Source organism: Struthio camelus, chromosome 5 (genome assembly GCF_040807025.1).
Source record: "Struthio camelus isolate bStrCam1 chromosome 5, bStrCam1.hap1, whole genome shotgun sequence".
NCBI lineage: Eukaryota > Metazoa > Chordata > Aves > Struthioniformes > Struthionidae > Struthio > Struthio camelus.
In genome coordinates this window covers 67,301,270-67,314,415 of record NC_090946.1, presented here as the reverse complement: position 1 = coordinate 67,314,415, position 13,146 = coordinate 67,301,270, and the positions used below count along the sequence as shown (strand labels likewise).

The window sequence follows — 13,146 nt, the reverse complement described above, 5'->3', positions numbered from 1 at the left end:
GTATCATACTTCAGGAATTGTAAATGTTCTTGGCCCATCGTAATGATATTGGCCCATCCTCCCTCATATCGAAGGCTTGTAGGCAGTAAGAGATTTCTGATAATGCTGTTGAGGATTTGGCATATTCGGGTCCAGTCCTGCTGGCAGTGCTGACTTCAGTACCATAAACATTAAAATCTCTAAATATAATTTGAGACGAGTAGCTTTTATTGGTGTAGCGAATGATGCTTAAGTGAAGAAAAAAAGGGTTGTGATGTTTTAAAAATTAAGTAAATTTTTTGCAACTGACTCCGTGATTAGGAATTTGCACGTGGATTAAGGGGGTTGAGGTTCAAACATGCAAGGCAGGTTACCTCAGATCTCGGGAGCAGAATCAGTTTTTGCAAGAGTATGGGATCCAAACTTCAGTTCTAATTCAAATACAGAATAGAAACTGTTGGAGTTAATTTCTTTTCTCTAAAGAAGGATAAAAGTTATTCTGCTAGCCACTGCAAAGATAATTGATTTTATTTTTATATTTTTTGTAACTTAAAGAAGATGCAAGCGCAACATAGGACATATGCCCATCTGGATCATGATCGTAATAAAGACAAGCATAGCGTTCATTTCAGACAAGGGACCAGTACGCACACTGCAGTTTTGTGGGAGCCCAAGCCTTCTAAGGATAAACCTCTGGCCATCACGCACATACTCTGGTTGCTAGTGTATACTGAAACCTGTGTTCTGTCTTCACTGCTTGTTTTGTATCTCATTGATAAACAAAAGATAGTGGGGGCAGGGGTACTTGTACCTTCAAATTGCTGGGCAGATATAACAAAATCTTACGCTTGAGCTGTGATTTCTGCTAAGATAGCAGCTAGCATAAACTAATAATCTTGAGTTGCTATTTGTATTGATATTACAAAGATTATTTCCAGGAGAATGCACTACAATAATTTAGGAAATGCCTTCCAGTGACTAATTCCATTACTTGGTTAGATGGTACCACTGGCAGTTCTCCGTCCCGGCCAAACTGTAAGCATTACCCTGGAATATGATGTGACATATGATCAAAGCAAAATATATAGCTCCATCTGCTGTAAATACTTTGAACTGATTATTTTTGCATTACTTTTTACGGCTGATCAGTACCCTGGGGAACTGATTTATCACTTTGCTGATAGAGATTATCTGCCTGTTAGCAAGAATCAGCGTAAGTGTAGCAGCTAAGTACATTTATACTTTGCAAGACGGTATTTTGCTTGATTCTGGGGCAAAAAATGAGTATAAAAAAGCATTTTACAAGGATATTAGGAACCTTTGTTAACTATTGTATGATAGATCCTTTGTACTGTGTCATTGTGAAATACAGCTGCTTATGAAATGCAAAAATTAGATTTGCCTAAAGTAACCTTAGTCAGCGATAGATATGAAGAGACTTCCAGTTATGCTTCTGCTAAGCAAGGGCTCTCCACAATAAGGAATAGCAACACTGTTTTTAGTCAATAGTCATGAAATGCTGAGTCCCTTCATTGAAAGAGTGAAGCAGTTGATAACACATTTTTATATTAATTTGAAAAGGTAAAAGAGCAGTTTGAAGAGGTCAAAAAGACACTAAAGCAATTAAAAATGTTAAAGTTTCTCTTGCAGTAGGGAAAATACCCTTATTTAGAGTTATGAAGTCTGGGTCATTGAAGTGTGAAAGCACTAAGGAAAAAGATTGCAAATAGCATCTTAGAGGGGACCAAAACTTTGTGCAAACCTCACACCTTTTTAAAATCTCAGCTCCAATTTTAGGAATGGATTCAGTTCAAATATAGGTTCTTGCTTTCTTTCAACTTCCTCCTCCATAGTCACACCTGCATCTTTTTCTCATAATACATTACATATGTTACTATTAGCAGTGTAGCCACACTTAATGTTTGTAACTGTCTCTTTTCTGCAGTGGTTCACAACTATGAACTAAAAAACCTGGTAGCCAGACAAGAGACTGGCTGAGAGGAAAGTCTCAAGTTAAATTTTCTGAAGGTGGGTGCAGAATAGTCACATCCTTTCCTATCCAGAAACTTGCTTACAACACTCTGGCCTGCAGTTGTTTCTGGATAACTGTCAGCTTATTTCAAAGTATATTATTGAAATAGTGTATGATATAGGGACAAAACAGCATCACGGCTGGTACCAGCAACAGAGAACAACAGAGGTCACCATTAACTTGCAAGAAGAATTATCTTCAGAATCCATTTTAGAATTTGAGAAGATAAATCAAATCAAAAAGCACAAAGCCTATTTTCTGCTGGCATAATTTCAAAATTCTATAGCATGCACAAGGCTAATTACTGAGTTTTGCAGAAACTGCATTTTTGCTTTTTTCTAACCTAAACACAAAGGTTTTTTTTTTTCTTACCCAATACGAAAAAAATAGAAACAAAACATACATTTTTGGAAAGGGGAAGGGAGAGAAATGTTTCTGTTTTCCTGTTGTTGTCTTACAACAGTTATCTCATTATCAGTATTTCCAGTTCTAAAGAAATGGAGAAAGCTATAATTTGGTGAATTATTCATTTATGCTGTTCTGGATTTTAATTAGCTGAGCTATTCAATTCCTTTCCCCCAATGGCCTGTTTGTTTTTAATCAAACATTGAATGTCAAGTAGTTGGAAATATGTGGGATTTTTAGAATTTTGTATTGCATTGATGAATTCAGCTTAATTTTCTTTACAAATCTTTTAAAGACATTTGTGAAATCAACATAAAAATCAATTTTTGATTTGGGGTTAAACTCTGACAGCTAGCTGTCACAATACAAGCATATGACATAAAATATCCATTCCTTACAAAGGAGAGAAGCTAGAGGTGATGGAATAACAAAGTACCGCACAAAGTTGATCCTAACTGTGCTTTTAAATCACAAACTCCTGTCAGCAGGCTTAAGGAGGAAGTAGCTGTGGAGAAAGACATCCTTTTCTTTATACAAAAATAACTTCCAGAATTCTTTTGGCATTTATATGCATTGTTTTCTGTGTTTTAAGAATTCTGCTTGCCTTCTCTTTGAATTGGATAAAATTGGATAAAATTCATTATTTAACCATGGCCTGCAAAGGATTGAAGAGAGTTTCCTTCTGCTCTATTTTACATTAGAAATAATCAAGAATGCTAATTTTCTTCAGTACTTCAGCTAAAATTGGAAAAATAGACACGTGTTCTGACAGCTCCCACTGGATAAGACTTAACAGCTGCTCCTCTTCTTAAGGTTTTATCATGGGATAGAATTAGTCTTCCATCCATAAAAACAGAAGGATACCCTTTGCATGCTACAAAAATACTTAATACTTCAATATTTAATAACATTAGCATTCCAGAAGAAGAGTTCTAAATGGCGACAGAGGTTTTAACCAAGTAAAGAAAGCACTTAATTTGATAATACTCTAGGCCTCCAAATCACTTTTCTCCCCAAATCATTTTACTAGAGTTTAAACCGTATAGTGCTCCAGTCAACTTTACCTTCTCAAACTGATTTTGTAGGCACACATAGTTGCATTATGCAAGGCAGTAAATCCCTGGTTGAGTGGGAATGGAATGAAGAAGGCTGCATCTCCAGTGCCAGATCTTCCACTGCATGTGCATAAAGTTTAGCACAACTTAAAAGGAGAGTGGTTAGCCAGAGGCAGCTTTTTATTAAATTTATGATCTTATTATAATCTGTTATGGAACAAGGAGGATCTCCAATCCCTGTGTAAGTAAATGTGATCTTACGATAGTCCTAACTTGCCTGCCTGGACTACCACAAACGTAACTTGTGCTATACTTGCACACCTGAAACAGCTTGCAGTGTTTTGCAGGGCCAACAGGATCAGTGAAATACAGTATACAACCAAATTTATCCACTGAGGAGACGAGGTGCCAGGAGCAGGCAAAACAGAGCCAGGTATGTAAATTTACATTATTTAAAGATTTCCTCGCACAAGAACGACCACATTGCCCACATGTGGCTAAATCTTTACATTGTTGGTGTAGTGATGTATGAGTAGTCCACAGACTTGACTGTTCGTTGGCACTATGGGCAGGTTTGTAGTCTTGTTCTTCTGAGCTTTAAGTGTATTGCTCTCATTACTATGGTAAAGTATACTTGATGTGGAAAACACATTTTTCTCTGCACAGACAGCATAAAAATTACTTCAAAGTAATGGTGCTTTTGGATATGTGTGGATATGAGTGAAGGACATGGAGAAAAAGTTAAGTAGGAAAACTGAATTAACAGTACAGATTTGCACTGCTTACATCCATCTTGTAGCACAGTTGGTCAGCGATTTCATTTGTTTTCTGGTTATACTGCAGCCCAATTCATACTTTAGATTTGTTCAAAGCTCTTTCATTGTCTTGCAAGTTTCACCTCAGTTTTTCCAGGGCACAGCTTCCAGATTTTGATATCAATGGCGTCACAGAAATAAAAGGTGGAAAATGGTAGTATGTGAAGTACCAGAAAAATTGTGTTCTGCTAATGTTTCAGCACCATACTTTTCCCTTATCTTGGGTTCTTCATCTGTGGGCACAGGTTTTTGACACTGGAGAAACAGTTACCCCGCATCAACTGTCTGTTTAACCCAAGGGATTTCAGGTTTTTTTTTTTTTTCTTAACGTAGTAGTAGTAGTTAGTAAAGTCACTTAAGCAAGTAAATGTTGACAAGAAACTGGAATGAGGCCCGTGGTTCAGCTAGCTGATACTCTGCCTCAAGCAATTGCAAAAGGAAGTGCTGTTCAGGGAGTACAAGAACCTCGCCACTGCCTGTGGTCCTTTCTTCTTCCACTGTCATTGACTTTGTGATGTTCGGAGGTATCTATCTCCCTAACTTTCCTTCTCTTTGGTATCTGTTTATGGACAGTATCAATCTATTCTTTCTTGAACCACTGATACTATTTGTCCTGTGGTGGCAATGGCTTCCAAGACCTTTCACTTTTATTGCTGCGAAACATTCATTTTTGACACCGTGATGAGAGAGACCTGTTCAACTTTCCTTTGTAAGGATGTAAATCTCCTTGCAGTCATAAACACAGTTCACCAGCTGGATGAGATCGCACAGCAGCTCTGTTCTGCCAGCTTCGACGAGCAGCAGTGAGCAGAGGTGGCTGCTGACCAGTAGCAGCCAGACCCACATCCATCTTGTCTGGGGCTAGCGCCAGCAAGAGCCGAGGGCGCTAGCTCCATGGTGGAAGAGCGGCTCTTTTCCTTTGGCAGGGAGGATACTCCTCAGAGAAATGACTGCCTCTGCGTAAGGAAAAAGTGGGATATAGCAACAGAGTAGCGAGGGAGGCCCAGATTCTGCTCGCCCTGAGCAGCCCTGCCTCAGCGGCAAGAAAAACTCCCTGGAGGCGGCCTCGCCGTCCCCACAGCCCGCACCAGCCTGGGGAGCCTCACCCCCTCCCAACATGGCGGGTGCTGCCTCGCCTCAGCCGAACGGCCGCCACCGCCTCTCGCGCGCGAGCCCCGCCCAAGCGCGTGCGCGGGGGGGGGGGGGGGGAGGCGGAACGAGACACGGCACCGGCGGCTCGGCGCCTCGCGCTCCTCCGGCCGGGGGAGGGGAGAGGGCACACACGTGAGCCCCTGGACCACCCCGCATCTCCTCAACCGCTGCTGTATCTCGCCATCTCATTGGCTAGCCTGTGAACCTTTCACCTTTTACCCAGCTGTTGCCGCCAATCGCCTGGCTCCTTTCATGCTGCGGGGATGTGGAGCGTGTGAGCTGCGCAGGGTGACATTCTCGGAGCGGGCTTGCGTTGCGGGCGTTGGGCGGCCCCTGTTGGTATGGGCGGGAGGGGTGGGGAGGTGCTCCGTTTGCGTAGGGCCGGCAGCGCAGGGGGAAGGGAGGGGGAGGAGGCTATCCCGGGCCCAGGTGAATGGAGGAACCTGACAGTTGGGGGGAGCGAGGAGGCGGCGGCGGGGAAATGGCGGCGGCGGCAGCAACACAATGAGACGCGGCCTGTAGTGGGGGGAAGCGCCGGGCTGGGTCCCGTCCGAGCAGGTAGGAGATGGCGGCCCAGGCGCGCCTGCCCTCGCCGCGGCGGCTGCATGGCGGCCGGGCACGGGTGCCGGAGCCCAGCGCCCGCGCCGGCCCGCGCTCTCCCCCGCCGCGGCCGCGCCGCGCCGCCGGGGGGTGGAATGGCGGCGGGCGCTGCCTCCCCGCCCTCCGGCCGCTGGCCCCGGTTAGTCCTGCCCCGCCTCCGTCCCAGCCGCCGTCCCCGCGGGCGCCCCGCTGCTCCGGCCGCCGCCAGCACCGACCTCCGCCATCGACCCCAGCAACTTCCCGCCGCCGGCAGGGCCCGGGCCCCGCGCGTCGGGTGGCGGCAGGGCCCGGCCGGCGCCGCCGCCGCGCTCCGGCCCCTCTCGGCCGGCTTTGTCTCGTCGCTGCGCGCCCCGCGGGCAGCCGCGCTCGGGGCCTGCCGCCGTGCGCGCTTGAGGGCCCGCGCTCTGCCCTCTCCGGGCTGCGGCTTCCCGGAGCGGTTGTGCCGTGTTGCGTGGCGGGGGTTGGGGCGAGGAGTGCAGGGCAGCAAACGTGTTTCCACTCTTCGGTGCTACGGTTAAGGAGTTATATGAAATTCTTAGCTCTCTGCTTTTCTTTTTCTTTTTTCTTTTTTTCCTCCATCCTCGTCCAATTTAAGTGAGGACTGTCCGCATAGAGCGGCAACGCAGTGGCAACGTGGTTAGGGCATACCTTATACTGTGTGATCTTAGGCTGAAAAGACAAAAGATGAAAAAGCAAATATTTTTTGTAATAGGATTTAATACTAGTGAGATAATAGATAATGTAGAAAATCCTCAATAGATAGAAAAAGGATTGTAGCAATGACATTTTGAAATATTCTTTGTTTATTTATAGAAATGACTGTTTCCAAAATATAAGTGACTGATGCAATTGTCTTCAACTGCTAAAAGTCTGGAGGATGCTTGGCGCCTCAGATAATGAGTTATGAGTATTCTTGGTGTTAGGATACTGAGCTTCAAGATATGCAGTGCCTCGCCTGATGAAAGCATGTAGGTTGGAAGGTGGTTGCCACTCTCAAAGAAACAAGACAAAGGGCGAATCAAATCAGAATTAACTTTGCAGAAACTTGGTTTACGCTGTTTTACTGTGTTTGAAGGGCTTTTTGATTTACAGACCATTTCGGATGCCCAGCTGAAGTGCAAACAGCATACATGTTTTTTATTGAGATAGATGTGAGGGTTTCCTTGTGGGTGTGGGTGGGTTTTTTGTGTTAAGTTGATACAGATGCAAACTGGAATTGATTTCTATTAAGCCAGAATTATTGTCCTAAATCCTTAAGAGGGACTTTCCTGTTGTCTGTCTTTACAAGATACGTTGTAATCTGTATAACTATATAAAAGGCTTGAAGATGCTACTAGAAGTTTTCAGCTGGAAGGGGCGTGCACATGTATGATCTCCCAATTGTTTCGTCATTGTTCTTAATCCATAGGATTTAAAAATGTGTATGTATTTGTTCAGACTCTGAATTAGCTACTGCTGTTTAGGAAAGTATCTTGATCTGATAGAGTTCAATGAAAATGGCAGCTCAGTACTCATCAGTAAAAAGAAAATAATGTTAGAATTTACAAATAATTGACAATCAAATGGCATCAGTATGCTATTGTGCAAGTCCATGCTGGACCCTTACTTTTAACACTGCATGCAGTTTGGGTGTATCTTTCTTCCATATGCCAAAGGTTATGTTAGACTAAGAAAAGGTAGAGAGAAAGCTGACTAGGTGGCTTAAGTACTAGAAATTTGTAGCCAGTTGAGATGCCAGAAGAGGAATAAGAGAGATGTCTATGCAATATAGTTGTGAAAAAAGCAAGTTAGGAGCAGTTGTTAGGGTTTCCCTCCCCTCCGCTTCTTTGAGGTTTCTGTAGTTGACAGATTCAAATCAAACAAAAGACAATCTTTCACATTCTGTTTAGCTAGAATACCTGCTTCAACAGCACATTGGGAATGCCAAAACCTTACATAGAGGTCAAAATAATTGGTTTGTAAAGAAAAAAATTCATCGGAGACTGTCAAGCACAAAGACTTAGAAAATGTCAAGGTGACTGGTCAGTGGAAAGTAGTACTGCTTGCCTAGCTATTACGTTCCTTCCTACGTGTCCTCCACTGGTCACCAGTAGAGGGAAGCCAACAAGCTAGAAAGATATTTTGTCCGACACAATGTTATTCTAATGTTTTAACATAAATTACACTGATTGATTGAGAAATGCCTTGAAGAGTTGTAGCTTAAAGATTAACAACAACAAAAAGGCTGAACCTGTAACTCAAAACACTGTTCCCTTGGTTTTTTTGTATATTCCCTAGATCTTTCTCATTTCCCATTCCAAAAATTAGTAAGGGCTTTTTCACATTCTTCAGGAAAGTTCATAGGTGGTGCAAAGTTGCTTTAGCATACCTTATTACAGAAACTGAGTATCACTGCTTCACCCATGTTGCCTTTCAGTATGAACTGGGTAAACTTGTATCTCTCTGTAACCAAATGCAAGTTACTGGCAGAGACAAATAGAAGGTGTTTATCCTTCTTGTAAAGGTCAGTAACTTAGTAAAATGGATATGGTAAACTTGGAGGTTGACATATTTCTTTGATTTATCTTCTAGATAAACTGTAGAATAGGATTGACAGCAAGAATTCCATTTTGAAAAGGATTGTACACTTACAGATGACAAGCATTATGTTATATAATAAGTACTGAGAATACAGACAAGAACGTCAAAACGTTTTTTTTGAAATGGATTATTTCTTAATTCTCTGTGGGAGTAAAGGGTTCTGGGTAATTTTTTTTTCCTGTCATGTTGGTGCTACAAACTAGAGAGTATACTGAGCGTGATGCATCATTGGTGGGGCAGTGAGATGGTTCATATGCTCCACTTTCTTGCTTTACTAATGATTAGCTGTGCAGCCACTGACCATCTGTATCCTATCTCTGTCATATGTTCAACAGTAGTTTCTGCAGGCTGATAGCTGCTTCCTTAAAATAAATTCCTGTGCTGCCTTTAAAGAGCAAAAAATAAAAATTAAAAAATAAAGTAAAATAAAAAAGTAAAATAAAAAGTAAAAATATAATATTGTACAGAACAGTAACCTCAGCATGTGATACGCTATTAGGATATTCTGTCCTGAAGACTAACAGTGATGACTGGAGCAGAGGAGAAAGCGAGATTTCCTTACACCCTCCAGACTGCTTTCTTCATCTTTTTGCCTTTTATGACTTCCATACGAAATGTGATTAAACCAGTAGAGGAAAAACTGCTACACAGTAAAAAGTACACTTCTTAGCTGAAGTTATTGCAGTCTGGGCTTGGGATTTGAAGACCTGAGTTTCCCTGCTTGATCAGGGAGGTTGGACTAGATGATCTCCAGAGGTCCCTTCCAACCTAAACCATTCTGTGACTTAGTGTTCAAATGGTGCTAATTGTTTGAGGGGATGGGCAGACATAGGCATGTAATCAAAACAGCTGTTCTAAAAGGTTTAATCTATAGGACAAAACAGTGCACACTTTCTTTTTAAAAGCTTATACTGTGATAATCTATTAAGTGAGTGCTCTCCATTTTGGTAGTTCTTACATGCTTTGTCGTCTTAGTCATAAATTTTCAAATTTGAAAGTTATATCTAAATTTCTCTTATTTCTACTCTTTATTGTAGACTGCATTAGCTGAGTAAAATTTCTGTGATACTTGTCACTTTCAAACTGCTACTACTTTTGGAGTAGTAGAGCAGAAAATTGAAACTGTGGTCGAGGAATTGACTTGCATTATTGTGCCTGCTTTTGTGGAGGAATGAGGGAAATGATATGACCTTCTCCAGTAGAAAAGAAGAAAATATTGTTCAACTTCTCCTTGCATCAATACACCTGAAGCCAAGAGATGCTTGTACCTCTTGTCATGGCTTTTACTTCAGGGGATACACACCGGTGAATCTGCTATTCCTATTTTGCTTGGTATAGGTGTTACTTTTGGGTCCCCTCTTACCAGGAAAAGAGGACCAAAAGTGTTCTCCTTTGATCCTTGCTAATACGTAGTAGTATTGTAGGAAAATCTTTTATTTTTCATGTGCTTTTTCCTCTTTAAGGTTATGGCTCGGTACTTACAACACTGCCGTGTAACCTGGCTTAATCAGTTTCTGACCATGTGCTGCATCTTCTGTCGCCACCAGAAAGGATCAGTTCCTTGACTGGTTTCACCAAATAAGTGCGCCCATGCATGCATGCATGCATCTAGGACACAGCAGAGTGGCTGTTGGCTCGAGGGACTGATTGTTGGGGCAGAGGTGGGCAGGTGGGGGCTATTGAAGCTGGCATTGTCATTGGAGAAATGGCTCATCAGACTATGCCTTTGTGGTTTTTATTTTATTTGTATGCAAAACAAACAAACAAAAAAAAACCTTAGTGTAAATTATCAAAACCTGATTTCCAGTGCCTATCTCCTCTTTTGGAACCTCTGATTCCTGATAAAAGGTCAACCATGTAGCAGCCTTTCTATCAGCAGAGATATGAATTAGAAGCTGGCTAGAGGAAAAGATTCAGTTTTCAGTTCTTGCAGGAAGCTAGTATTTTTTATAATTATTTTCTTTATGAAAACTGGTTTGGAGGTTTAGATCTACCTGCCTACGTTTCCTTTCCTTAGAAAGTGAGGCAAATAGAGCTTCCTTTCTAAAGCTGATTTCTTTGACTCCATTGAGTTGATCTGGATATGCAAATAGCCAGCTATTACCACATGTCTGGGCTGGCTAGCCTTGCAAGTAGTGTTTCTCTTTTGTTTGCAACAGTATGCTTTGTTATCTGTGATCTAGATCAAGTATCTTACTGCTTTCTTGCAACTGTTACTGACTTTATATGGTGACTCTAGCCATTTTTTTTCTTTTCTTTACTTGTACAGTAATTATAGAGGTGGGTAGGTACTGTTATGAGCTTCCTTCTGAATCTTTTAAAAATATATATTTAAGCTGTATATTTTCTTGTTTAAGAACAAATGAACAAGGCTAACTTAAAAGGCTAAGCTGCTTAGTAATTGATAGATGCTTAAAAACTTGAGCGATGACCTAGTGGTTAGGACATGGTCCAGGATTCAGAAGACCCAACCCTGGCTCTGAGAATTTTGGCAAGTTAATTCAAGTATCTCTTTTCACCTCATCTGTTCAGTTTAGCTACCAAGTGTTTGAATCAAGGACAGTTACTGTGGTTGCATGCTGCCTTTGTGCATTAAGATATTTAGATGTATCTAGGCTGACTTACTACTTGTGAATTTATGAAATGTTCATTAATTTTATATTTGATCATCCTAAAAGATAGGGTTATTAGTTCCTGGGATCAATCTCAAGAAAGACTTCTAGTTTCCGAGTTTTAGTTCTGAGCAGGCAAATCTGTCTGCCTTGCTAACTTCGTCATGCGTGGTGAGTAAGTTTCCCTTTGGAAGAGGATACTGAAGTGAAATAAAGTGCTTACAACATACCTAGAAGCTTTAGCCTCTCGTTTTTTAGACCCATAACCTTTTAGCATCTTTCCACCGAAGTTAAATGCCTGTATTAGAGATTGCTACATAAAGTTATTAATCAAGAAGTGATATGATCTGCATGAGAGATTTTGAAAGATAAATTTATTCCTGTTACTGAAGATAATCTTTAGTTATTATACTGTCTAACACAGTGCTGTCTCAGTGTTCTCTGAGATTTTAGAAACTGAATGTCTATTGAAAGTGTAAAAAGGGCATGAAAAAGTACTTTTTTTTTTAAATTGGTTTGAATCTCTCTTACTGCCTTTAAGTTTTGTGAATCGCCAGGAAGGGGTGGGGGAGGGGGGAATGTGTGTGTCTTTAGTTTGTTTTCACTAAAATGCTTTCCTGTTTACGTGAGGCTAAACAAGAAAAAAATTGACCCTGGGAGATTAAATAGTTTCTTCCAGTTTAGTGAACTGCATCAGCATGCCAGTCGTGAATGGCAGAGGCGGTGTGAGGAAAGGTCTTGATAAGAGGGTGGGGGTTATCCTTTTCCTCATCTATCTTTCTCAGTTATTTCTACAATTATTCTAAGCAAGACTTTAATTTTCTATTAGTCCGTGAAAATTAAATAAAATCCCTTTAACCTCTTTATAGATTGTAAAGAAGTAAATAAGCAAACAAACAAAACATTTTTTTCCCTTTTCTTATTGTCTTCAAAGAATATTGAAATTGCAGACAACATCAGCCTCCTGGCTTTGCTCGTTTGGGCAATAAAGGAACATAGCAAACTGTAACTTTTACTGCAAGAAAAAGCTGTCTATTTGTAACCTTCCAAGGATCATAAATGTGATAACTCAGGCATGTATGTTCAGATATTCAAGTCCATGGGCTTATATGTTGAGTAGATCAGTTTGTTTTCTGTATGGCCAGAAAGACCTCAGTTAGTGAAATTTTCCTCTGAAGAAGTGTGACTAGAGCACTTTGGAATTTTTTATTGTGGGATTTGAAAGGAAAGAGCTTGAGCCGTGACAGGTAACAAAACGCTGGAGGAGCAGGCATAGGCTTTGTGAAGGTAATGGGCACCATGGGCCTGCATTTTTACCTTGGAGAGATCATTGGAAATATCAAAAGGGACTGGGAGAATGTAAAAAACATTTGAGCTCCCTAAGTCTTGGAAAGACACATGATGAACTCCCAGGAGAGGAGTAATTTTCTCTATGGCTTTCTTTGCATAGCTAATGCTCTGCTATGTAAAAGTTGAGATGTGAAACCTGTTCTGATTAATACTGAATTTTCTGGAAAATGATCTTCTCCGGATTGCATGTTACCTAAACTGAGTAGAAAGTGAGTTTTGATAAAACTGCCTACTGACTGATTTGGGATTTCTTTTTTTTTCCTTTTTTTTTTTTTTTTTTTTCCAGTGGATAAAGGTCTGCAAGGAACTACTGGATGATTTAAGGAGATGTAGTGACTGGCATAATGATGAAGCAGGTGCTGATTTTTGCCAAGTGCTTTAGTTTTCATGACAATAATGCTACTAATGTATACTTGGAGTGCCAACTATTAACTGTTGTTAAAAACTATCAATTCACTGCGTTATTGCTGTCTGCAGCCACTAGACCTTTCCTTTTGTTGCATTCAGGTAGTTGGTCTTGAACTAGACAGCAAGAAATCCTGCTTCTGGAACTTTAGATTTTTTTT

The 13,146-nt window shown here is 41.2% G+C and overlaps 2 protein-coding genes across 8 annotated transcripts in view; both read left to right on the top strand.

Moving 5' to 3' along the window:
- The first annotated feature begins 5,487 nt into the window (after positions 1-5,487).
- The window catches only part of DICER1 (dicer 1, ribonuclease III), a 67,767-nt gene continuing 60,108 nt past the window's right edge, over positions 5,488-13,146 (top strand). For 2 of the 7 annotated variants that reach the window (XM_068946953.1, XM_068946959.1), the window contains exon 1: positions 5,808-5,996. The gene's annotated coding sequence lies outside the window, so the exon portion shown is untranslated. Of the gene's footprint in view, positions 5,778-5,799; positions 5,997-6,851; positions 7,007-13,146 lie in introns of those variants that run through there. The other 5 variants (XM_068946955.1, XM_068946954.1, XM_068946956.1 and 2 more) reach the window with 5 other exon arrangements.
- On the top strand, positions 5,780-6,556 carry LOC138067352 (uncharacterized protein C10orf95-like). Its single transcript, XM_068944116.1, has one exon. The coding sequence runs from the start codon at positions 5,780-5,782 to the stop codon at positions 6,554-6,556; it is 777 nt and encodes a 258-aa protein (XP_068800217.1).

Bases quoted from the DNA above. Each gene is read 5' to 3' on its own strand.
- LOC138067352 (XM_068944116.1), top strand. From the start codon at position 5,780: ATGGGCGGGAGGGGTGGGGAGGTGCTCCGTTTGCGTAGGGCCGGCAGC.